The sequence below is a fragment of the Protomyctophum bolini genome (genome assembly GCF_963924005.1).
Source record: "Protomyctophum bolini genome assembly, chromosome: 5".
NCBI classification, from domain to species: domain Eukaryota; kingdom Metazoa; phylum Chordata; class Actinopteri; order Myctophiformes; family Myctophidae; genus Protomyctophum; species Protomyctophum bolini.
The window spans coordinates 39,043,128-39,070,596 of NC_137866.1; the positions used below are offsets into that span (position 1 = coordinate 39,043,128).

General features: G+C 43.3%; 2 protein-coding genes across 3 annotated transcripts in view; both read right to left on the reverse strand.

The window, feature by feature from the left end:
• Positions 1-96: 96 nt before the first annotated feature.
• On the reverse strand, positions 97-4,445 carry LOC308315772 (protein FAM110A-like). The gene is made up of 2 exons (XM_080763905.1): positions 4,327-4,445; positions 97-2,456 (listed from the first exon to the last, which is right to left on the reverse strand). Exon 2 carries the CDS (start codon positions 2,226-2,228, stop codon positions 939-941), a length of 1,290 nt encoding a protein of 429 aa, XP_080620031.1. The 5' UTR covers positions 2,229-2,456; positions 4,327-4,445; the 3' UTR covers positions 97-938.
• A 426-nt stretch (positions 4,446-4,871) lies between these two features.
• Positions 4,872-27,469, reverse strand: part of prickle3 (prickle homolog 3) — a 34,457-nt gene continuing 11,859 nt past the window's right edge. The window contains exons 2-11 of one of the 2 annotated variants that reach the window (XM_080763901.1): positions 25,587-25,669; positions 16,627-16,810; positions 15,119-15,232; positions 13,954-14,091; positions 12,296-12,499; positions 11,117-11,303; positions 10,312-10,647; positions 9,377-9,769; positions 8,520-8,933; positions 4,872-8,034 (exon numbers count right to left, since the gene is read on the reverse strand). In XM_080763901.1, coding sequence (XP_080620027.1) covers positions 7,526-8,034; positions 8,520-8,933; positions 9,377-9,769; positions 10,312-10,647; positions 11,117-11,303; positions 12,296-12,499; positions 13,954-14,091; positions 15,119-15,232; positions 16,627-16,810; positions 25,587-25,669 — 2,562 coding nt within the window. In that variant the 3' untranslated portion in view covers positions 4,872-7,525. Of the gene's footprint in view, positions 8,035-8,519; positions 8,934-9,376; positions 9,770-10,311; positions 10,648-11,116; positions 11,304-12,295; positions 12,500-13,953; positions 14,092-15,118; positions 15,233-16,626; positions 16,811-25,539; positions 25,670-27,469 lie in introns of both variants that reach the window. The other variant, XM_080763902.1, reaches the window with a different exon arrangement.

Genomic DNA, 27,469 nt, shown 5'->3' on the forward strand with positions numbered 1-27,469 from the left:
ATTTTATATAACACAAAACATATACCTCATAATACTTAATTGTTGAATCCGTTTATTGTATACTTCAATATAGATTGTATCTAGACAGTACATATGACTACATTTGAACTATTCCACTTTGTTAATTAGGGTAAGAGACAGACTATATAGCTGTTAATAAATAACTCACTCAGTGTCACAGACACAGACTGATGAACACAAATTATAAATACTTTGGAATGTTAAGTTGTTCTACAGTTGCAGATATGGAAGTTACTGTTTAAACCAGATAGTATACTGTATGCACTGTCCTGACCTCTAGTGGATGGAAACTGACATTTCCATGAATAAGCTGTAAACTCAGTTTTTATCAGATGCTGAAACCATGGACGTACAGGCAAGTCTCCAAAGAAATCCACATTCACAACAGAAGATGACAATGATTAATGATTCTTGTGCCATTAAATCTTTAATGTCACTCATTTAAAGGCATAAAGTGATTTTTCTGACCATGACATTATAACAGCAGCGGAGTCAACAAAAACCTTTTGACTACATAACATGGAACAAAATGAACTGCAAATATTTAAAGTCTTCCTCAGAATGACATCGATCAAGTATAAACATTATTATTATTTTTACATGTCCCCCCTACTATTTCAGAGGACCAAATGGCAATAAATAACCCTGGATTACCATGCGTGTGTTCAACCATACAACTCAATTGTACAGTGTGACCATCATTCTTAAACATAATTTAAACTGCATCGCAGGACGGTGTTGCTTGCTGACAAGAAACAATACAATCCAACGATGAAACTTTAGATCAGTTCTTGTTGGCATGCGACACTGTTCTGCGATGGAGTATAAAATAAGTTTTAACGCCCGCAACGGCCTGTGTGCCAAACAAATCAGTCAGTATCATTAGTGTTTCGACAGGTAGCTCGTCATTATTTAGACTACATGTTGGTGACCTTTGTGTCCTTGGCCTGTCGGACTCCATAAAGCCATTTGATGACTCTTGCGTTTCTCTCGATGACAGATATGCCGTAGGGAAGACGCTCTCTGACGTCACCGTCATCCTCTCCGCCATCGTCACCACCCTCCGCCCCATCGGAGCCGCCGCACTCTGAACCCGGGGCGCTGGCGCTCCGGAAACGTGCCAGAGACACAATGTCGGAACTGGCCTTGGTCAAGTCCTGCAGCTCAGACGGGTCCAGACCGCATAGGCTGAAGAAGCGCTCTAGCTCCGTCCCGGCCCGGGAGTACCGCTCGCTCATGTCTGATTTGGACCGGGTGAGAGAGGGACGCTTCCTGGAGCTAGAGGAGGACAAACGGGTGATGGCTGGGGAGGCGGGGGGTAGGACCGGCAGAGGAGGGGGGGGTGGGGCCAGGGCGGGGGCGGAGGCGTCGACCGGGGTGGAGGCAGGGTGGTCCAGTTTGGGCGGAGCAGAAACAGGTTTCAAGGGAGAAGGACCAGGCAACTTTCTGGGGTAGAAGAGATGTTGGTTTGAAGTAGCCGGGCGGAGTTGAGACTGTGACAGCAACGGCATGGGCTGAAGTGGCTGTCGGATGTACCGCGGAGGTCTGCAAGGAGGCGTCCGCACTGGTCGCACCTGAGGCATAACGTCCACTCTGCGCACAGTCACCGCAGCCGGAGATGACACAGGACCAGGACTCTCTGCCTTGGCCGGACCAGAGGCTTTCAACCTCACCTTAGCTGGAGTGGACCAGTCTGGACCGGGAGGAGGACATGACCTCTCCTCTCCTTGCCCATGATCATCAAGATCAGAGCTGGTGAAACTTCTAGTAGTGGTGGAGGTGGTGCAGTTAGAGGTTACCGTGTCCTCTGAGGTTACTGTAGAAGTGGAGAGCTGAGCGTCGTTCACACCGTTGATCAGGTTACTGAGGTGCGCCAGGTTAAAAGGGACATTCCCTTGCTGCGTGTTCTGCTGGGTCGGTGTCTTTCTGGTGGGTCGCATAGCAGCGGTAGCCGTGGCTGGTGGCTTGCGCATCACCGGAGGTCTGATTGGCTGCTGCTTGGAGAGCGCAACTGGACTCTTGACATATTTCGCCTTGTCTGCCGCCAGCCTTTCCACTGCACTTTGCTTTGGTCTCTCCGCTGCCGCCGGGCTCTGGCGGTAGAATTCGGGCCCTACCGGACCCTTGGGACGCAGGCGTGGGGGTGTAGCAAGGGCAGCAGTCCTCAGCGGTCGCCCCAGTAGAGGCTGGACGCTCTCCACAGGCATCTCTGGTGGTGACTGGTGGGAACTAGCACGGTGGATTTGTCCTTGTTAATTTTGTTTCTAAAGCTTTGTCTTCAGCCAGTACTCTGGAATGACAGTCCTTACTTTGTGCTGCAGATGTGAAATAGCGTCACTTCATAGTTCCCTCATAAACAGCTGTGTGTCATTCCTTGAGGAGATATTAGCGTCCCGGCGCTCACATGAACCCAAGTGCTCTGACATTTGCACTTCCTGTGAGAAAGAAAAAGGAGAGAAGCTGCTTTAAACAAACGGTAACACGTACAACAACACTGACAATGTAGACATTAAAACATCAATCTGGCAACTGGCGAGGGTGTAGAGGAAAAACAAAGTAGGGAAAAAGAGCAGTCAGCAGAAACGTTTACCTCCTCAGACAAAAGTGAGCGTCTCTTCATCAGACAATTCAGAAAGGAAACTCAACATTAACAACTGAGACTCAAACTAAATCAACCGTCATAAACCCTCCCATTTCACTCTGGAAACGCAGCCCAATCACCAGCCTTTAATGATATACATCCTATTCCTAATGTGTTCATTGGTTGCCATGCAGGAGTGTCACGCCCAACCATCAATCTTTCTCTAGACAAACACACAATAAAAGTGAGACTTCATTTTCAGTCACCCATGGGGCCTTTGTATGTGTCTCGCAGCAGATGTCGACAATCTTTTGTTTGGAGACGAACTCAGACACACACACACACACACACACACACACACACACACACACACACACACACACACACACACAGGGAAACAATACCTCCTCATCTTTAAATAAAGCTCCCAGTTGCCTAGTTTGCAGTGGACTTCCTCTAGTAGCCCCTCTGGACCAGTGAAAACCTCTTTGTTTAGCCATGGTTAGCCATTGGCTCACAACAATAACATTGACATGTGCTTACACATAGCTGTTGTCTTGCAAACTGTCATCATCCTACATGTTTCTTCTTGTCTTCAACGACAACTTCAACCCAGCTTCTTACAATTGTTCATTCAAATATAGTATGAGCCTCAGAGGGCTGTTGACAGTTCAGAAAGAAACCCACCTACTAGTGCAATCATCGATGGGAAATCAAAGCAAATAGAAACTGCAGGCTCTCTATTCCTGGAAGGTCAGCTATAATAGAAACCATTGTTTGTTCTAATTAGAATAATTGTAATCTTGTCTGAACTGTCTACAGCCGTCCTCTGAGACACAGAGCGAGTAGACAAAAATGCATTATAATATGATATGAGCATTAAGGCCTAAGTATATGAAGATAGGTTGAAAATGGGCGATGTCCTTTAAACAGAACCAGTTTCGGTATGCTCCACATACAGGTACAGGCAATAGAAGGATTCTGAGTTCTGACAATATTCACCTAGTACAAAAAAAAACATTAAAAGATGAGGATGATGAATCAGTTCTATATTAAACCCAGAAGGAAACTGCAGACAGAGAGAGTGCCAGTTGAAAAGATACCGCTTGGTTAATCTGTACATTCTCAACATATTTGTCATTCCAGTTTTAGTCAGCCAGGCCAAACTCATGCTGAGCACACCGCCGCCTGTCTGGAGAATCTTACCTGCAGGATACACCACGTTTAGTATCAACTACAATTACTTCCAGCTGAGCTCTGTGCTCACTAACCTCTGTTTGTCAGCCAGCAATAACTGATAAGTCAGAACAGAGGCTAAAGTATTAAGCACATTTTATGGTGCACTGTAAAGGTAGGAGTCTAGGACCAATGTATAACCTCCAACAACCACAAAGGAATGCAAAACAGTTAGCAATAGCTCTAATTTAGTGATTCTGAGTCAAGTTCGTTGCACGTTCTGCTTTGGAGAAGAATAAGTAAACATAATAGTTTAGTACAGGACGATAAAAGCAATAGCGACAGAGAGAATAACACCAACCAGTTAGTTAAACAACTGAAACCTCTGAAAGTACTACCCGCATGCACACCTTAAAGGCGTGGATGATCGTGTCCTGACAAGCACAGTTCTGTGTTTGTCGTTTGTTTGTTTGAAGATGTTTGGACTTATTTGATTTTGACCAGTTAAGATACAATTCATGCTCACTATTCTACCACACAAAACTCACCTTGACTCTCTCTGTGTTGAACTTGGGCCTCTGCTTCCTTCCAACCCAGCGAGCCACACGGCAGAGCTGTAGAATTCTGCTGCTGAGTGTGAACGCGTGTGGAAACTAATGTTGTTCTGGGCAAACCTGTTTGACAAGTCCAAGTGCTCCTCCTCCACTCTCTCCCACAAGGAAGTAGGCAGCCAGACTTATTTTGTCATGTGACCCAGTGTCATTTTTTCCCCTCCTGTACCGCTGTTGTTTTGAAAGTTCAGAGCATGCTGGTGTGTAACAGTTTTAACAGGTTTAACTCTGACTGGACAAATGTAACATTATGTAACCAAAGTGGTTCCAACTTCCAAACAATGATACATTTCAGAGTTAATAAAAAAATATGAATAGTGGATTTTTACTAAACATGATATAGATAATGCCAGATAATTAATACAGATCACAGCCAAATTCGCACATTTAAACATTGCCAGCATTATATTGCTGTTCATGGCCCTACTATGATGAAATGTTTGTATATTGTGGAAGTAATCCAAGAAAACAAAAAGTTGTTAAATGCAAATAAATTTAATGTTCCCATAAAATCAACTTACAGAAACCAAACTGTAATCATAAGCTCGATCTGGAAATGCACTTTGATAATGTCTTATACCCAACATAAGGAATTGTAACTAACACCCAAGAATATAAAAAATATCAACTGAGCTAAAGAAATATGATTTATTTAGAGTTTAGACTAATAATAACCTCAGGTGACTCACACAGTATAAAACTACCATGTTTTGTTGTACTGTAATCATCATGTTTGGCTCTCTTCTATTTTATTTACGATCATAGAAAAGCATCACTAAAATGCTGAATTGCACAATAATAAAAACTTGCCAAAGATAGAAAAAACAAACTGATAGTTGGATGAATGTGGGGGGGGGTGCATTTCTTGGGAGAATTGCATTAATGGAAAAAAACACTGCTCTCAGCCACCGTGGCGCTGTACTGGTTCTCAATGTACTGGCTCCGGGGATCACTAGCAAATTTACCTGTATGGTTCTGTAACTAAGAGTATACAAAAGGCTCCATTTGGATCCATTTGCACACTCTCAGAGTTAAATAAACACTGTCCGTGAGGTGATGTAGGCCTATATCAAACTGGAAGTCCTTGAAATAAAGACAGATGAGAATCACTGCTATACTGTTCATTAGGAATGCTGTAGTGTGCATTAATGCTGTATGATAGCCTACATTGTGAATGCAGTTCTTATCATGATTGCTTGCATATGTTTCAGTTTACAGGACGCCACAGGTTAGTTTTAACCTGCCACGGGTTAGTTATAATAACCTGCCACACGTCAGGAGCCATGGGTTAGTTTTAACCTGCCACAGGTTGGTTTTAGTTATAACCGGCCACTCGTGTCGGGAGCGATGGTGTTGTCGGACTAATGCCTGTTAGTATGTCTAACAAACGCATGCACCCCCTTGTGGTGCAGTGGTGATTCTAGGTTCGATTCCCACAAGGGAATACATGTCATTAGGCTTTATGTTACAGAGAGCTTATGCTTTGTGAAAAGGGTTGTTTAGGCTTTGCATTATGGGTTGTGAGTTACCGTACAAGGTTCAAATGTGTTTAGGCAGTAGCGTAGATATAGTTAAAGCAGCACTCTGTAAATTTCATTTTCTACCCCAGATGTAAACCCAGGTCCCCTACACTGCTGAAACTTTACCACTGAGCTAATAGAGCCCAGCCCGTCTGCTTTCTCTGGGGAGAAATATAATTTAGACCTTCAGGCAGTACTACTTGTCAGCCAATCGTGTCAAACCAAACACAGGATATAAATGTCTCAATTGAAGAGCGGGGATACCAAATTGGTAATATTGTATTAACATACTCTACCATACAGCTTGGTCAGAATATTCACATTTCTTTTTACATAGTACAGTTTAAGTTAAGGTTCTGGGACGTACGTTCACCATGCAGTGTTCTGAAATCAGTTTGGGTTCTACTAATGCCATCACACATATTTCTTGTTCTAGTATGTCTGTGTGACAGCGTGTAAAAACAGTAGGAACAGTAAATATGTGGTTGTGTGTTCACAACAGCACCTGTTTAAACAGAATTATTGCAGGAGCGTTATGGATAAATCTATCTGTCTCTCGGTCTGTCTGTCTGTCTATCTATCTATCCATAACTCTCCTTTATGAGCCATCTGCAAAATGTTGGGCTCAACAGTGACATAAAAACAATGACATACAGAATGTACACAATAAAAGTGTTAAAATATATTTGTGCCATCCACACCAAGCATGATATAGCCATAAGTATATTGTTTAACTATGTATTCTTCTAACAGAAGTGGATGGCAGGGACCACACCACAACTGTGATGATGAGTGTGTGGATGCTATACCATAATTATCATTATAGGATAATTGTTATCATGCTTGGGGTGGATGGCCCCACTCCTTAAGGGTCCTTTTGGTTACATTTGTAGTTGTACACATTCAGAGTTAACTTAACCCTGAGGATTGTGAGACGCAGTCCCCCTTTTGAACCAGGAGTTCTAGGCTACATTTAAAAGTTTTTTCATTATGTATACTGTAAGTGCAACCCCCCCCCCCCCCTCCCAAAAGAAAAGAAAAGAAAACAACAACAACCATCACATCAGCAGTGTAAACACAAAAGTACACAAAAGAACAAAAAACTAAAAAACATCTGTACTGAAATCCCTTCTTTTACTGTCCTTTGTTTAGTAGTCGTAGTGCTGCTGGGGTTCACAGAGAATTCTATTCAGGTCAAGGAAATTCAAAATAATCTATTGCTTAATTTATACTATATTGCCTAAAATTTGTCACGTCGCAACATGTTGTTATCTTGTAGAACTGTTCTTTTAAGCAAGTGCCACCATTGTGCGATGAAGTATACATTAGGTTTACGATAACACTCTCAAGATACTGTTGAGCCATTTTAATGATTCTATCTGTGGTTTTTGACAACAGAAAGAACGAATAAAGAAGAAAGGAGCGTTTAACCACTTAAACCCTATATACTTAGTTGACAGGAGTCCCCCTGGGCTCTATGGTAGGGGCCCCTTATGCATTTTGCAGCAGAATAAGGACGCTAGGGTTTAAGTGGTTATAGTCCATTCTCTTCTGAATTGTTCTACATTATCTCTCTGTCAGGTGTCCTGTTTGTTCCTCTGCGGTAAGCAGCTGCGTTAAGAAATGGCACAGTTTTTATCTTTGTCCTTGGCCCCGAGGCTGTGGGCCCTCCGCCGTCTCCTGATGCTGCCTCTCAAACCCCAGTCTCTCTCAGCCTCCGTCTCTCCATCTTCTTCTCTCTCTGTCTCCTTGCGGTCCGGCGAGTCCTGGGGGTCCTGTCGTCTCAGCTGCGGGGGCAGTGGGATGGGCTGACCCAGGAAGAAGCCTTCCTCCTCAGAGTCCGACGAGGAGGAGCAGGTGGAGCAGCACTCGTCGTGTTTGTGGCGGGTCGGCTGCAGGGTGAGAGAGTCCCTGTCTCTAACTCTGTCCCTGTCTTTGTCTCTGTCCCCCCTCCAGCCCAGGGTATCCAGTCGGGGGCGTTCAGGGCGGTCAGATCGGTCAGGGCGGTCGGGGCGTGAGTGTCGGAAGCGCCTCTCGGTTCCCAGTTGGAGAGGGGAGTCCAACGACGCCATTCGACAGTGACTCCATGCTCTCCTCAAGTTACGCTGGTGGTAACATGATCCGTCTGTTGTTTTTTTTAAACATAAAATTGATTTTAATAGAAGATCAAAGACAAACAGACTTTAACACACAAGAATCACAAGTTTAATGTCCGTCTGTGTAACTTCCATTTTAGTAGTCTTTTTGCTCTGTTGTCTGTTGGAACTGTGATGCAGAGAATTCAGTTTGAAACAAAAACACGGGCATAGAATACCACTACAAAATGAATGCTGCAGGGTCCTAGCACAGAGGATATTTTGGAACGCAACAACATCATTTTCAGATTGGTCAGAATTAACTTTAGAATACATAAATGAATATGTTTCCGGCACACATTTCTGATGCTTGCATCATTTTGGCTTAAGTATCAGAGGCAGTCACTTGTATTGTTATTCTGAAAAATATACCAGTGAAGGATTATATAAAAAAAAAAACCTGTTTAATTTAAAATGTTACACAGTATAACTTTAAATATAAATCAGATAACATTCTAAATTAAAAAACGCTTACCCAGTAGATCCATCTGAGGTGGAATGCCTTTCTGAAGATGCAACCTGCGTCCAAAACCTTCCTCCGTCTCATCCTCATCAGCACCATCTTCCTCCCTGTCCTCACGCTCTTCCTCCTCCTCCTCTTCCTCCCCCTCTTCCTCATCCTCCTCGACAGAGTAGCTACAGCTGATTGGCTCTCTGAAACTGACCCTGGCCGTGCCGCTGCGGACCAGTGGGGGCGAGGGGCTCTGCGGTTCTGGCAGAGGAGGAGGAGGAGGCTCGGGTGCGGGAGGGGAATCTCTGGGGATCAAGTCACGGATCTTGCAAGGCAGAGGAGGGGGCAGGTTGGGCGGGATGGCAGGGGGGAGGGGAGGGGAGTCGGACGGGATGGGACGGATGACCGGAGACACGGAGATCTTCTGGGGGGGAAACACTGGAGAGACAGAGAGAGAGAGGCAGACAGACAGACAGAGAGAGAAATCAACTTAGTTAACTGAAATAAAAGATACATAAAAGGTAACAGTAGTAGAAGGAACATAATATGTAGTTAGCCTCAATGTAAACAAACAAAGGGTGCAACTACTAAATATTTTCCTAGCTATTATTCTATCTATACATTTTTTGATGAATCAAATCATAATTTATTAATATCAACGGATCCATTATCAACGTGTTATTTTATACTTCATCAATAGTGAACAAATACATTGTGAGCTTGTACATCAGCCATGTTTCAAATTTTTGTAATTCTTTGAAAAGTTTTGCCTATAATAGGGATAGATTATTAAATTAATCAATTATTAAATGAACGATCATAGAGTATTATTTCATAATTGATTAAATTGATTAGTTCCATTAACGAGTATTATTTCGTACCTTGCATGACCTGACTGCTCCTCTCCACCCAGTTCCAACAATCGCGGGCCGTGGAGGTCCCTCTGGAGTTCAGGCCGCTCAGAGGGTCTGCCATGTACTCCAGACTGCTGACCGGAGGCGGGACACCGCTGTCCCCTGGCACCGAGCTGTCACCGGGCCACGACGGCCCCAGGCCGTTCCCGCGGTGAATGTGGGGAAGGGGCTCGTACGAGCCTCTGGGGTACGGATGAACGCTGAGCGAAGGGACGCCATTTTGTACGCTGAGCGAAGAAGGGAGGTCATTCTGTACGCTGAGCGAAGGCAGGCCATTCTGTACGCTGAGCGAAGAAGGGAGGCCATTTTGTACGCTGAGCGAAGAGCTGCCATTTTGAACTTGAGTGGAGCAGAGGACGCCTGGGAGATGAAATGCAATGTTGAATTGAAACCATGCTGTACATCATGAGCATGTTTTGACATGCATAATTGAGTAGAATACATGTTTATTCATCTAAATGTCCAAATCCTACTCAAACTCAGTGACAGAGTACTCAACTACAAGTAAATGTTGCTCAACTTCGTACTTGAGTTAAAGTACTCAAATACTTCTTTTTAATACTCAAGTATTCAAAATGCTGTATTTAAAATTTAAAAAACTTTCAGAAAGGCTCAAGTCTTCAGAATTTGTGAAAATAGCTGATCTAAAAGCTCACAACGAATCATGATGCGTTGAACTTGCAGCTTGTCACTATCTTTTAAATGGGCTTTCATCATTCATTTATAAATATATATTTTGTACGTGTGGGTCCTAGAGGTCCGTTGCTAGTAATGTATGAGTCAAAAGCATAATATTTGTCTTTGAAATGTAATGGAGTGAAAGTAAAAATAAATAAATTAACATTAATATAGTGTACTTTTTTTACTGTCCACCACTGCACCCGAGAACCACAAGTATTTACCTCTACTCTCCATAGTCTGAACGCAGTCTTTGGCAGAATGTAATGTGAGGTTGGTGCCCTCCAGTGGCTGCTGTGGTGAACAGCGCTGTGCCTGCTGGGACTTCTCTGCTGTCTCACAGCGTCTGTGTTGAGGCGGTCGGCTCTGGAGGGCGGAGTCACAGGAGTCCGAGTTATCGGGGTCCTCCCCCAGAGAACAGGCCCTGGAGCAGAAGATGAGACCCCCGCGAGGCAGGAAGGGTCTCCCCAGCAGGGGCAGTCGACAACGAGCGCAGCAGAAACATGACTCAGCGGCGTGCCAGTGTTGGCCCTCGTACGTCATCTGACCCTGGTCAATGCCTTAACAATAAAAACACGCGTGTTCATTCACTGCACAAGTTGAAAAACGTGTATAATCTGTATATTAATACGTTATAACTGGTACATCTGGAGTGGTTGGAGGTGCTCTCCCTACTTTTCCATTCAGACCCTGATGCCAGGTAGGACACTAGGGACACTGTTTGACAACAAGCAGACATATTGGACACTAGATGCTAGATGCAAATATTTATTGTAGTTTGGACATTGTTGCAATTACCTCCCCCCATTGAGAGAGGGAGAAAACATACAAAAAAGTTACAGATTGCATTTTAAAGTTGAATCACTTAAAGTTTCTTAAACCCTAGCCTAGAAACCAGACATGCCAGGCTACTTATATAATGAATAGCGCTGCATGCTTGTAGAGCTGCTATTCTCCCCTAACGTTGGCCTCTGAATAGGGACTCGGGGCTTCTAAGTGGTTAGTTGATTAGACAATTTGATGTCTTACTTATGTGTTCCCCACAGGTGTCGCAGTATTCGGCGTAGAGCGACTCGTAGCAAGAGCAGCAGTACGGTCGACTCTCTCTCATGATGTAGCGCTGACCGCCCAGCGCTGCCTCGCACTCGAAGCAACAGAAGTGCTTCATGTGCCAGTGTCTGCCCTCTGCCTCCGTGCACTCGTCTGCAAGAATGATCTGCAACCAACACACAAGGGATGTCACTGCACAGTGCACACACACTCTCACACACATACAGCGGGAAGGTTTCAAGGGTTCACGCACACACAAACAGACATAAATACGCATCCATCATATGCACACACACACGCGCGCACACACGCACACACACAGACACACACACATGCTGGAAGGCTGTGTGTGAGTAAAAGGTCGGAGGTCCACAGCAAAATGCCGTATTGGACTGCAAGGTTACAAAGTTACATATAACAGGTAGAGACTAGAGGGAAATGACTGTGGCAGTGGCAACAGAACAAAGAACTGATCAGCCACAATGTATTAAAAAATCTTATACTATCTTATAATCAAAGACGTGCCCACGTCCCGAGCAAATAAATCAATATTTAACGGCATATGACTTTTGCTAAAAATGTCTTTGGCCCCTTTTCCACCAAAAGAGCTTCGGTTCAGAACCAGTGCCGTTCCGAACCTTGGTGCTTTTTGCGAACCGGTCGCGAACTGGCTAAATTTCCACCAGATTGAACCCCGGTTAATTTGGTGGTGCTATTATACCTAAACAGAAAATGTTGAAAAGGAGAAGGATCCGTCATGCCCGCAGACGCCCCGAGGGCTCGTGATGCATCCGTATACGTTTGGATCGTTTCATGTTTGCGTTGGCAATTCATGTAAACGTATTTTTGTTCAAAGATGGTTGATCGCATCGAATATCTGTTGTGTCTGCGTCCTCCCAAGTTCCAACCCACTGACAAGTTCCAACCTACTGAAACACCCACTTATATCGTCTAGGTTCACAAATCGCTGCGTGCAATTACAAAGCTGGGAACGAACGTTTATGGTTCGGAACCAACTCATTTTCAGTGGAAACACTCTGAACTGGTTCAATATTTGGCGGGAAGAAAGAACCGAACCGGTTCAACCCCGGTGGAAAAGGGGCCTCTGTGTAACCGGACTTTGATGTGACTCTGTTGGACAGTCTGGGAGCTCCTCACCTCGTCACAGGCCTGGCAGCGAGGCTTCAGTCTCTCGGCGTGGTGACGGCCGCAGTAGATCTGTCCACTCTGGTAGAAGTAGATGAGGTCCACCAGCAGCTCGCTGCATGTGGCACACTGGAAACACTGCGGGTGCCAGCAGCTGCCGTGCCCCGCCCGACTGGCGAACACCGCAATGTCCCCACCACATATCTGCCTGCCACACTGGAAAACATAGAAGACATGTCACACCCTGCTTACTAAAGCTGGAAGATATAATGACCCTGTTTTGCTCAGTAGTTAAATTGTTTTATATAATGTATGTAATCTCGTCAGCATTGAAAATGAGGGAGAACCTCAATTGCTCTTTCGAGAATAAATAATAATAAATAAATCAATCAAAAGTTTCACTCATAATGCTCCATAATAATAAAAAGATCTACAGTAGTTCCCGACTCCCTGTGTTCCTTGGGAGCCCCTGAGCGATACCTGCACCTACTTGTATCATATCTGGCTTCTATCTCGTAAAAAGGAATTCCTCTTCTTGCTGGGTTTTTATCTAGTATTCTCTGTAGTATTTTCCATTGCATCAACTTGGCTCCACTGTACTCGCTAATGGAAGATTTAGAGAAATAAAATAAAACCCTTTTTGTGTGAAAATGGGACATTTCACAATGGTACTTCTACTTTTGGTACTTTTAAGTATATGTTGATGCCAAATTGCCATTAACTGTTAAAGTTTAAACTAACCATCGTAAATAACCATCAAACCATCAAATATTGAACGACTGCATTTTAACCTGAGAAATAGAGTATTAGCTTCCTAGAGTATTAGCTTTAACTTTAGCATTGTTTAGCACTTTCTTACACATAGTTTTGGACAACCAGCTACATTGGAGTACAGTGGAGTTGAGTCTGTCTATACCACACAGTCGAGTGTAAAAATGGTTTTAGACATGATTCTTCTAGGGACACGTTAATATCTGCTACAGTATGCTGGATACTTGTGTACACGACGTGGGTCCATTTGAGAACACATGGACGTCCCTATTCTGGGAGTGAACTTTTGGTGAAAATAGCTGACAACATGACATAGGATGAGAGTCAGCTATGAGAATCATTTCATGTGGATGTGACCCCTTTTGTCAGGGGTCATGGTAGTCTGAGTCTCGTGTATCCAGACTACTCAAACTTATTACAACGTTTTGCTGGATATATATTACTATATATTATTATATTGTTTGACTTTAAATGTCTCAATGAATTGAATACACAGGACCTTAATGGAAAGCCCTGGGCTTATTTGGGATATCCTTTTAGCATTATTTTTTATAAATCTGTGCCATGTGCCTTTTTTGGTCAATAATCTACAAAAAATCTATTCCACAATCTCCGAATGCTATAGAGTGGAACTACACCTCCCAAAAGCTGAGAAAGGACCCTGTCATCTGTTTGCCATTTCTATTCACGAAAATATGTAATAAAAAATATTTTAAAATAAATCTTATCTTATATTCTGCTATGCAGCAAATATATATGCTTCGGACAACTACATTTACAGAAAAATGTGCGGGGGATTCCCGTATAGTTTTCACCACTTGTATGACGGGAGATTTGAAAATTGCAGGAGGCAACAGTCTGGATCACAAGAGTAGGTGTCAGGGGTCATGTGTTGATACCTGCTGGCAGATGGCTCCTGTCATGGTGACAGGAAACAGCCTGACAGTCCCTCTGCCCAGATTCTCTCTCTTCCTCTGCTGGCTGAACACACGCAGCTCCTTCTTCTCCTCCTCGTCAAGGGAGTTACAGTACTGTGGCTGGAACACACACACACACACACACACACACACACACACACACACACACACACACACACACACACACACACACACACACACACACACACACAACACAGATGTGATACAATTGTTTTCTTGGTGATTCTATTGATTACCTTTTCAATTGATCAAATATTTGAAAAAATGTACAACTAACTGACGCAAAAACATTCTAATACATTATCTGTAATCGCCTAAATGGATTAACCCATTAATCCATTAGTCTGATTAAACCACACTTTTAGTGTTCGATTAACTGTTGCACTCTTACTAGTTCATTATCAAGGTGCTGTCAAGTCATTATGCCAATTGGAGCCCCCGTGCTATTCCTCCAGCACAACACTCCCTGCTGACAGGTGCCGTCCCAGCCCATAGAATTATGTGCAGTGACAAATATCACCACCAGCTGCCAGGCTTCCCTCCCCCAAACATGTGCCAATTGTGTTCATATACTAGACGCTCAACAAAGCCAGATGCACCCGGCATCTATTTCTGACCACAGCAGCACACTTCTGTCTAACCTGGTTGGCTTGCCACTGTGTCTCGCCGCATTGCAGAAGTTGAACTTGTCTATACTTTGCCACGCTTTTTGCTGGATCCACCTCCTGCTGCTGTGGATAAGCGGTGGTTGCTCATCGCCCATTATTTTATGATATAGAGTATTTGGTTAAATTGAAAATGTGGGATTTTATACCAAAACACCTTATCTTGCTGTGCACAAATAGTAACAATTATGGTTATAAAAAGTTTTAGTCTCAGACAGGTACTTCTATACAGCTCACGCATAGAGTTCTTGCAATGGAGTTATGGCAAGTTGCGCCTGCCAATATGGCTGCAACCCTGACGTACGACCCAGTGGTCAATGCTGCTGCATATACATATTACATCTATCCTCGCTGTAGACACTGCATTGCACCTCGCGGATTTCTCAGAGTGCAGAAGTGTGGAATACTGCTGCCAGTGTGAATGATACGTAAGAGGTGCCTGTCCAGAGCAGTGCTGTTACCTCGCTGTCATGGGCTGGTAGCTGGTGCAGCAGCTGTTTGATGCGGTTCCTCTCTCCTGGACTGTTGACGTATGGAACCCTGTCCTCTGGAATACAACTGAAGTACTGATAAACCTGAAAGAAGACACAAGCACCTTCACAAAGAGATACCGAGCCCGACCTATACCGTATACAGGTTCGGTTGATATATCAGATGTTTACGCCTAATACCTTTTTGATGACATCGGTATTGGCAGCCAATGTGTCCCTGCAAGCTCACAATGTATCGCATTGCTTCACAGTGTGAGCTTGTAGATCTGCTATTATTCTTTTTTCCTTTTCAATGGAGCTTCTACGTCTTTCTGATTGATTTCAAGTTTTTCACTTTGTTTCTAGATAATATCGGTCAAAACATCTGTAATCAGTGGTCTCTAGGACTCTCCAAAATTGGGATCGGACAAAGAAATCTGGCATCATTTGGGCTCTATACATAATGGCACATTTTAGAAGCCAATAATAAAAAAAATACTATAAATCAAGTTAGCATTAACTGCTTTCTTCTCCCATAAATGTCACAAACAAGACAGTGTTGAACAATCAGTATATAAGTGTAGACATGTCCATGCGTTCTGAACATTTGCGTTGTGCGTGCGTAAATGTAGCATAAATCTGTGTGCGTGCAGTGGTGTAAAGTAACATTTCATTTACTCAAGTACTGTACTTATGTACAATTTTGAGGTACTTTTACTTACATCTCCACTACATCTCAAAGGTAAATATTGTACTTTTACTCCACTACAATTATTTGAAAACCTTTGAGTTACTAGTTACTTTGTAGATTTTGATTATTATTACAAAACATTTTGCCAATTTGAAAATAGCCGATCTACAAGCTCACAATGATTTTACTTAAGTAACAAAAATGGGAGTACTTTTTCCACCACTGTGACAGTAGCATGGAAAGAAGACAAATCTGACACAGAAAAAATAATCCCTGGTGAGATTGGTCTGGCACTCGTTTGAATTATATTTCACTGCCCCCAGAGTTGTGTCACTTCACTGACTGTACATATACTTTATATATTTTTTCTTACTGCTTTTTATTATTGGTAACTTACTGGGTGCTACTACTAACACATTATCATTGCTTTTGTACTGCATTGGAGTGATGCCAACAGATTAATTTCGTTGTACATGTGTGTAACAGTGTTCAATGACAAAATAAAATCCATCTATCCATCCATCCATCCATGGATGACCAATCAGAGCCTATTATTCAAAGTGAGACTTTTTTGCTGTGACGTTGGAATGTGTTTGTGACCTCCCCTTAAAAATTCATTTTCCACACCGAAGTTCCAGACTATGTGATATTAGTCTGGTCATGCCAGGCTACTGTGACAGTGCATGTGTGTTAGACTGTGTGTGTGTGTGTGTGTGTGTGTGTGTGTGTGTGTGTGTGTGTGTGTGTGTGTGTGTGTGCGTGCGTGCGTGCGTGTACGCGTGTGTGCTGCATGCATGGTTGTTGTGACCTGTTCGGGTTTGAGGCCCGGCGGGACCCAGGCGTACTCCTCGGAGGCGCAGCCCGAGTCGTCGTCAGAGATGGAGTGTCTCTGGAAGTCAGAAACCAGCTTGGTCATCATCCTCTCCAGCTGGCCGGGCACCACCCGCACCGCATGCTCCTCGCGCACGCACTTACAGTGAACGCAGATCTTCCTGTCAAGACATGTCAACACAGAGTTGAGGTTCATACAACAGGAGGGATGTAGGCGTCGCAGATGCAACATGGGAAGTATTCATAATGAATTTCATATCAATTCATCTGTCAGTTCTTTTCCAGATTATTTGATTAATGTATGTGATTAACCACTTATGGCCAATGTCAAAAATATCCTATCTGCAAGCTCACAATGAGCCGTGTCTTAACACGTTGTAGACCTTGTAGATCTACTATGTTTTTAAATTTTACATTTCTTTTAGTTTAAAGGTAGAGTCAGTGATTTCACTTAATTCAAATATCACTTATTTTTTTGTTTTGTTGTGATAATCCTCTCTACTATAGAGTGTGCTGACCATATAAGGAGTTCCTCCCTGTCCCCAGTTAACCCCTGGGGGTCAAAAAACCGTAGGTTTCGTTTTTGTTCTCTATCCTGATTGGATGAAAGCTTGTGTCCCAAGGCAAAAACGAAACCTAAGGGTTTTTGACTGGAATCACTGACACCCCCTTTAATTTAATTTGAGCCTATAATGCCTGAAGAAGGTCAGTAGACCGAAAGCTTGCAAAATAAATACTTTGATTGTGCACAGATCCGAGTGTGCAGAGCTTCCCTTTATTTTTCTCATTATCCCTTTGTGACTCCAGCACCTCACTTAAGTTTTTTCAGCAGATGAGCAGTGGTTCTTTTTACATTTTTGTCTGATTTGAGCCTATAATGACAATACCCAAAATAGGCACACTAGGATTAAGGTGGTTAATCTATTCTAGACCATAACATTTTGGTAAAATAAGGTCATAGTACAAAATGGTGGTAAATACTCTTCACTCCTTATCTGACTATAAACAAATTGGCCTTGTGGTTCAAAAATATGACAGCTGGCTGAATCAGCGGGCGACAACCAAGCGCTCACACACACACATCAAATGGGTATGAAACCATAAACATCTGCTTTCCAATCCTTCTCTTTCTCTCAACTCCTAACTCTCTCCACTGTTTACTTTCTAACAAAGCAGGAACAGTACATATACGACAAGATTATAAATACGGTTCGCTCATCCGTAAAGTTCAACCCTGAGAGGACTTACTTTAACAAAACACCATGGCAGTTAAAGTAAACCAGCTCGTTGAGTAAACACAAGTAACACACACACACACACACACACACACACACACACACACACACACACACACACACACACACACACACACACACACACACACACACACACACACACACACACACACACACACACACACACACACACACACACACACACACACACACACACACACACACACACACACACACACACACACACACACACACACACACACACACACACACACACACACACACACACATAATGACCGTGCATCAGAGACATGATGTCAGCCAAAAGACATTCTGGAGTTTGACTCAACTTGACTCTCCGAAGCCACAAATGACGAACACACAACAACCAGGTGTCTTTCAGAGAGAATAAACAACGCACGCGTGCATGCACACACACACACACACACACACACACACACACACAAAAACAGAAAAACATCACAAAAAGCTTGTTCCAGCCTACATTGTGATTTATAATCAGTTTCACACCTGGTGTCTTGTACCAAAAATAGAGAATCAACAAGCTCACAACGTGTTATAATGCAACATTTTGTGAGCTTGTAGATCTGCAATTTTTGGTATAAAAGCCGCTATTTATGTTATCTGATGACCTTCATGGATGTCGCCGTGGATTGCAGATTCCAGGTCCGTTTCCAGCCGATTTAAACAACCATGAGTGCCACTACTGCCATCGCTCTGTGACACCCGGCCAGCAGGAAATGAGGTCACAGACGTTAACTTAAGCCCTCGTCATCCGTTCAGTTAAAACAAGGCGAGGGGAACATTATAATCTTCCTCTGAGCTCTGAGAAAATTGTCCTCGCCAACCTGGGAGGGGGTGTGTGAAGCTGACGGGGTCACAGAGAGGCTTCGCGTACAGAAGTGGTCCTCGATGTGGGATTCGGGGACCCCGAGGGATCCTTGAGTTGGTTCCAGGGGGTCCCCAGCCAAGGGATTGATCGGTTAGGAATATAATGGACACTTTAACTCTGACGGATTAACAAATTAACAATGAAGATTTTACATTGTAGATTGGGGTCCCAAAGAAAGATGGTATGAAATGTGGGTCAGTGGCCTGCCCTGCGCTAATGCATCATTATCAAACTGGGGGTCCTTGAAATGATAAATGGTGTGATCAATGTCACATCATTGGGAATGTGTGTACGTCTTTGGGGTCATGTGATGTAACAGCCTGCCAGCTGGGACTTCTGGCTCAAGTTCAGAGGACACATAAACCGCTCTGTGGCAGCGACAACCCTCCCCCTAAACCAACACACACACACACACACACACACACACACACACACACACACACACACACACACACACACACACACACACACACACACACACACACACACACACACACACACACACACACACACACACACACACACACACACACACACACACACACACACACACACACACACACACACACACACACACACACACACACACACACCTATACTTGTGAGGACATGAACATTAGGATGAATGACATTAACATTGGCCATTTTAACCAATAATCATAATGGCAAAAATTGTCGATCTACAGGCTCACAATGCTTTGTGCCGTGACGCATTGTGAGATTGTAGATCTGCTATTTTGTGCACGTGAGAATCCACGTTTGCAAGTATCTCTGTGCACGTGTCGACGTGCGAGTACTGCTCCTCTCCTGTCGGGAGGCGGAGGGGGGCATAATTTGCTACAAATGTGTGTGAGCGGACGTGTGCCCTGCTCTTCTGGTGGCTCTCACAGCTGAGGCTCCTTAAATGGTCATGTAGGCTCTGAACAAATGTAAACAATAGTAAACACACTAAGTCAGCTCAGCGCAGAATCACTGTCCACAATCTGACCCCAGCGGCGTGTCGCGGCTGAGGCCCTGGATGACCCAGAGGTGATAAGTCTCTCACATGCAGTCTGATGCAGACCAGATGATGTCACTGCACTGTTGGACAAAGTGCTTGAGTGAAATTATAGATATAATACTATAAATATAATACTTGAGTATGCAAAAGCACGTGGCTTTTCAAATGACAAATTACAAAGTAAAATGTATTTTTAATATCAACACATTGCTGTCTTAAAATCCCCCCAAAATTCAAAGATTATCCAGAAGATTTACAAAAATATCAATAATACACACAAGCTCACAACACGTTGTGAGTTTGTACTTTGCCAGGTGCAGTCTGGGTTGAAGCCTGGACATTTTAGGTATTGTGCTGCAGATCTTATATCTGGATTCATTAACGATAGTGACGGGGACTAACACAAACTATCAGCAATTATCACCATGGTAACACAGTGGATGCTGTTTCTTTTTTCTTTTTCATCGGACCACTAATCCACATGATGCCTAGTCTGAACTCAGCAGCCAGTCAGTGCAGGCAGGCTGGTGTTGATATGTTTGGGTATAAACACAGGGACTATACTGTCTGTAGATAATCCTCATCATAAAGCAGGCATCTGGAGGATGCTGAGAGACACCGGCCCCTTCCCTGCCAGCCAAAACTTTTAGTCAGTAATGGACAGTAACCAAGTAGCTGGTACCTTTACTCAAATACCATACTTGTTGAGTACAATTGAGCACTTTTAATTTAATTTGCTACTGTGATTATTTCGACGCCAATACTTTTGTACTTTTACTCAAGTACCATTTTCTGTACAGTACAGTTACAAAACTACGAGTACTTCTTCCACCAGTGCACCATTGGTTTTAATGCTGAACAGTGCACACAGTTGGAGAAAATGAGGTCACTTGAGGACTAGTATAGCAGTTCTTATAGAAGACAGCCACAATTCATACAGGGCCCTATCATGTGACCTGATTCATATCAACATTCATAACAACGTTATACATATATACATTAAAATATGTAATACAGTGAGTTGATTGAGTTTCGGTTTATGTATAATATGTACGATATATGGCCAAAGCTGTGTGAATACTGAATAGGCAATGATATTATGTACACTACAGTATCGATGCCGGTATGGTCCTTTCACAGTAGAATCCCACAGTGTTAATTTATTTGTAATTAATGGTTAGTACAGTGTTTACTGAGTATGTTCATTTTGGGCAGAGAGACCTCAGTATGTACGCAGCCATTCACATTGGTCTAAGAGTAATAAGATAATCCTCTTGGTGAAACGTGTGATGAACTCTGACTTCAGATGATACTCCTCTCTGTTGAATGGATCTGGCTCTGTGAAACAGATGGACCAGAAACTAATTAGTTCCTGAGTGATCACTGCAGGGACACCGCACTAATAGGGACGCTGATATCGGCACACTTTTGAAGTGCGGCTGCCGAGGACCCTGGGGTCACAAGTAACTCAATTCTTTCTGGGCCGGGCGGTGGGAGAACCATCTGTCTCCCTCCTAAAGCTCCAACTCTGTCTGATAGGCAGCAGACTAAAGACGGATCACTTCCTTATCAGTGAACCACAACAGCTGATCTTCTTTTCTCCAGCAGCGGAGGTGTGTGATCTGATGGTTACCATATAAATATATATATTTTTTTTTTTATCTATTAGCAGTACGTACACCTACTGACTGCACCTTTCAACAGAGGAGAACAAAACAATATCTTCAAACACGTCTTCATATATTAACTGTGATGAAAGCCAGGACAATTTGGTGCTGAATGTTGAAAACCAGGACATTTTTGTCATTTGTGGATATATGTCAGGACTTGGAACACTTGAAACAAGTACAATCTCGGCCAAACCGTGACGTCAGCCATCTGGTATTTGTACTGGACTCTGGGCTGTGGAACAGTGACCTGGCTCGCATACATCTAGAATGCTAAGTCATGCAACCATATCACACCTATCTTAGCTGCTCAAGAAGTGACCTTCAGATAGAACCAAACGGGCCCGATCCTCATCCATTTGTACACTCTCGTCTCCAGAGGATTTTACTGTGCACTCATACTCTGGAATGTGGCTCAGTAGGACAGCATGTGTGTGTGTGAGGTAAAATGTGACTCACATGGTTTATATTACAACCAAACCGAACCTCCAAGCTTTAGTATCATACTAAATCTTGACCAAAGACAGGATTAGGGTCCTTTGGTTGGATCAAAGAATGCCTGTTGTTTGATTCTCTCCATCATTCAACCACATCCATCATATATATATTGGTTTAAGTAGTGTACACAGAATTCTCAGCCCGAAGCAAGGCGCCTGATAAAAACGCCACCTTTAACTTAAACAATGTTCAGCTTTGGTGTGTGGGACAAGACTACAGTGTAGGAGTAATCACTTCATTCCTTACTCTGGGCATGGACTAATGGATCACTGGTGATAGTGCCTGGAATGCCTTTACATGGTAGATGACCTCAGAGGCGCCCTGCTCATGGCTACAGTAGAATAGAATCAGTTCCCGGGAAGACATGGACGTCCGTCCCACATCAAAGCAGGAAAAGAACCTGGATGTCATCTAAGAATGCTAGTACAAATAGCACGTGAAATATCACTCTACAGAGTTCTCCCACTGTTCACAGACGAGGTCAGGGAGAGAATGAGGCTGGTAGGGCACTGTGTCAGGCACCCAGAACTGGTGGCGACTGGCAAGCGAACTGACACTGTGGGAGCCAACCCAGGGCACAACTAGGAATGGAAAGAGGCAGACCACCTACGTAGACACACTGTGGCGCGACAGCGGCTCAGCGACACTAGCAACACTGCAGTGCTCCGGACTCTAACGTTGGATAGGAGGGAGTAAATGTCGGCTAGTCGGCACTCTCACGTCACACTGTGTGTTAATATTATTGTCTTCGGCTGGAATTAAAAACGAAATAAATGATTAAAGAATAATTACTGATATTATCATCAAATGTTACTGGTCTTTGCAAAGAAAATATTCGCACATCCACTTCAATGAATGTTTGCTCATGATTGCTTCATCAATCATCAAATGTGCAGCTGCAATCCTACAGTGCCTCTACAAATACAAAATAATCTACATTGTGGCCTTAATCTACGCAAGGGCAGAAAACACATAATGAAATGGAAATAACCAGCGGAGGGAGGCGGGGAAAGTGACAGAGGGGCGTGGCCTATTACTGCTATAAAGGCTAATCTTATTACAACAAAGGAGCGGATTACATGACCAAGAGACCCAGCTGGGTCCGAAAGAGAGAGAGGGGAGAAAGTTAAGGCTGATTAAAGCTCTTCAGAATGGAATCTACTGAAGAGCAGGCCTTTGAACAATGAACACAGGCCTTTTACTTGTATCAGAGTAAATTTATACATTGTGGTATGGAGCGGCCATAGCTGAATGGTTAGAAAGTGCGCTTGGGAAGGCAAAAGTCCCAGGTTCCATTCCAGGCCTGAGCAATGTGTCCGAGTGTCAAGCTAATATAAGACACTTTAACAGCCTAACTGCTCACCAAGCACTACCACCAATAGTAGCTCACTGCTCCTGGGATGGGTAAAATGCAGAGGACAAAGTTCACGTGTGTGAAGATATACACAGTGGCAAAACTTCATTCACCACTGCTGAAGAGGTATTTCAGCAAAACGGGCGGACGACGTACTATAACAGCACAGAGGGCAGGGGCTGGTACAAGATAACCCATAAATTCTGAAACCCAATAGAGCGTCGCAGTCCCTCCCCCTTTCAGAACAACGAGTGGCCCAGGAAATGAATCTCAATGCATTTTTCCGATAGACATTTCAAAACGTATTTATTTAAAGACCTTTTAAGCGTCCTTTTAAATAATTACAAAGAAGAAAAACAACAAAAAAGTGTTAAAACCTGACGTTTTTTTCTACTTTCTAATTCTTTGTTTGGCCCGAAAAATTGTGTTTGTTGTCATGATTTGTCACGGCAAGAGTTGGCTCTGTACGACGCTTAAAAGGTCTTTAAATAAATACGTTATGAAAAGCCTATGGGAAAAACGCATTGAGATTCATTTCCTGGGCCACTCGTTGTTCTGAAAGGGGGAGGGACTGCGACGCTCTATACACACAACGGCACACTGGAGACTCACACCTCTCTAGAGAACAGTGGAATTCCCCTTGTGTCCATAAGAGTGTGTTCCAGCTGACTGCTAAGACAGTGGTTCTCAAAGTGTGGTCTGGGGAGCACCAAGGGTCCTTGAGGGGGTTCCAGTGGGTCTCCAGCAAAATGAGGAACAGTTTAATTTCCATGAAATTTCACCGTCTAAAAATAAGCAAGAATTAATTGTCAGGTTTCACCCTTCACTCTTATGGAGGTCCCTGGAACACATCTTTTCAAATGGGGGTCAGCTGCCTAACATGTACGTACCGTGTTGGGGGTCCTTGGGGAAGTGAATGTAATACAAATACAAAATCAATATTTGTGCAATGTCAGGAAATAACCTGCATGTCTGTCACCTCAAAAGGCCTACGCCCTACGCTATGTCATCCTTCATTCAGCATGGTATAGGACAGCGGTTCTTAAACATTATCATGTCAAAGACCCAAAATTTTCAGAAGATTTGTCAAGAATTGACTCATAAGCTTGTATTAGCTTACTATTTTTGAATAGCTGAAAAACACATTTAGCTGGAGACCCCCGGAAGCCCCTCAAGGAGGCCCTGTACAGGACTTTGAGGACTCTGTTCATCCATGTGTGTGTGTGTGTGTGTGTGTGTGTGTGTGTGTGTGTGTGTGTGTGTGTGTGTGTGTGTGCGTGCGTGCAATGTGCATGTGCATCACTGCACACCGTCATTTAGACCGGGCCATACTATAAATCCCAGCATGGATAATGATAATCCGTCTGCTCTATAGTGCTCCTGTTTTCACTGCCCACATAAAGACAAGTAAAACAAAACGGCAGTGCTGTTATCAGGGTTTAATGTCATGCTGTGACCTTGTTCCTATTAACACACACACAGTTGCTCAGCGTTAATACCATGTGCGTGCAGCGCACTGATTGTTTGTTTTGTGTCATTTGTAAAATTGTATATAGTATATGTTCAACATGAGCGCAGTCAGTACACAGTTAATCTGATTTCTAATGCACCAATGCACTGTCCTTTAAACTCCACACATGTACTGTATGTCTCCATACAGTACACTACTACAACACCACTGATGTTGACATAACAATGAAAAGATAAAAACAACCAATATTACACAGTCAAACTATCAGTGCTAATTAACTCATAGAGTGTACAAAATGGACCCGAACTCTATTTGGTTTCATTTGTACTGGAGGCGACATGCAAAATCCTAAATCGCTTGTGCTTATACGTTATATCTATGTCCTAAACTGTTACTTTTCAGGATTCCATCTCAAAAGCATTAAAAGTAGCAGATCTACAAGCTCAAAACATGACACTTCACACCAAGTTTCGAGCATGTAGATCTACTGCTTTTGATGCATTTGTGTGACACTGTATGTAGTATGATCGTGGGGCGTTAATTTAGGAAAAGATACACAGAACATTAGAATATGGAGATAAGAGGACAGCAACGAAATGCCATCTAAATTCGAAAGAGTTTTCTGAAAAAATATATGTTGCTATATATATAGCTCAAATCTAAAATGGCACATACACTTTGCCAGTTTTAATGGATTAAAGTAAAACAAAGAAAATGCTTACTTGAGTACAGTTTTTGGCTACTCTACGCACCTGTGATTAGCAGTATTGTATGGTTTAGTGGTGATGACATCACATACCTCCAGCCGTGCATTCTGAATCCAGGACACTGCTCCCCACAGCGCATGCAGGGCTGCCCCCGATCCGGGTCATCCTCCTCCTGCTGCCAAACAAAACACAACACGCCTTCAATGACAAGACGCAACCTGCAACACTTTACTACACATCGTGAATCATCATAACGATTCAGTCAGCATGAATCACAATAACGATACAATACTGTAGATAGCGCTTTTACAGTGTTTACAGCACAGCGTCCGAGAAATTTCAGCAGCATCTTTCCGTAACTTGTCCCCGGTCAGTCAGAAGCAGAGTGGGCTTAGAGTGGAGTGAAGCTGTGCAGCCATGAATGCTTTCAGTCCATGTCCAAAGATTATTCTATTGTGAGTTGTGACACAATTTATGGATTTATGGATAATGTGCAGCATAAGAAAATCCCACCCACCCAACAGCCATATGTGCTTGAACTAGCAGACATAGCAAAGCATCACAGCTTGGCTGCATAGCATCTAAATTCCTGTATAGACAAGTCTTTACATCTGAGACAATTTCTGAATCATGATCTCAATTGTGTAACTCATTGATTAAGCACGGTGGGAGACTCTGACTCCACCTGTGGTCAGTTTTAATTATTTTAAATTGGTTCCCCAATCTGGGAACCATTTTGGGAAAACATTTGTTTTTAGTGTATATATTTGGAAGAAATAGCAAAACTATGAGCTCACAGTGTCTCGTTCCGACGTGATGTGAGCTTATAGATCTGCCATTTCTGTTGAGGAGATGTGGTGTAAAAGGAAACAAGAGCAGACCAAGAACAGAGCCAACTCAGGTCTACTTCACTAAGTATCGAGCTTGAGGAACCAAGCTCGATGGCGCCACTTCTCCACTGAACTTCAATGAACACGGCACTTAGGGCCCAAGTGTCTTAGGCTATCGATATTGCATGTTATATGGGACTGTACCATGACATTCTAGTGGAGATTATCATACAAATAATTGTGATTAAAGATTTGATTGGGTTTTTGCCATTGAAGATGAACATTGGAATATATACCAGGGTTTTTGCCCCCATGTCAAAAATAGGAAAGTGGTTAAAAGAGCATGAACAACAGCTCGTAGTCACGATGCTAGAAACGTTATTAAACCAATGTTTCGGCAAGCAAGTTTCTAGACCAACAAAATGGTAATAATGATGACGATCAGGCGATTCATTATTGTTTTTTTGCACACAAATTAAGGATATCCCTATTCCACCCCTCTAATCCAAAGTCCAGTTGTGTATTAGACCCAGTAAAGCCTACAGCAGGTGACCGGCTCTTTTCTCAGCCACAGGGCAGGATTTTGCTCTGTTATGCTGGTGTTTTTTCAAGCTGAACAATCAGACTGATGGTGAAGAAAGAAAAAATGTACAAATTGTGCTGAGCAGAATTCCTGACGTGGCCAACAGCTACTGAATGGATCAGTACTAAATCAACCCCTTCTGTCTCACTGTTGCTCCAGGTCCTGAGGCCTGTGTGTGTGTGTGTGTGTGTGTGTGTGTGTGTGTGTGTGTGTGTGTGTGTGTGTGTGTGTGTGTGTGTGTGTGTGTGTGTGTGTGTGTGTGTCTGTGTGCGCAGGTATGCACTATGCAGGCGAACATTGGGCCCAGAATGGTGCCGCTATAGGGTTGAAGTAGTTAAAGATGAGAGGAAGGAAACAGACACAGGAAGTGTACTGCTGCACCCTTTCCCTTCCCATGTAATCGCCCCGTCTCCACTTTCCTTTCCTCTGAAGTTGACATTCTGCCTGTGCGAGCCAAATGACTACAGTAGAACAGATTATGCTTCTGCAATTTCATTTTTTTAGGCAGACGTTTTTGTTTCTTCAAAACTTGGCAGCATCGTAAAGTATAATGTCTCACTCC

What these genes read in the sequence shown, in the direction of transcription:
- LOC308315772 (XM_080763905.1), bottom strand. Translation starts at nt 2,228, where the DNA reads ATGCCTGTGGAGAGCGTCCAGCCTCTACTGGGGCGACCGCTGAGGACT.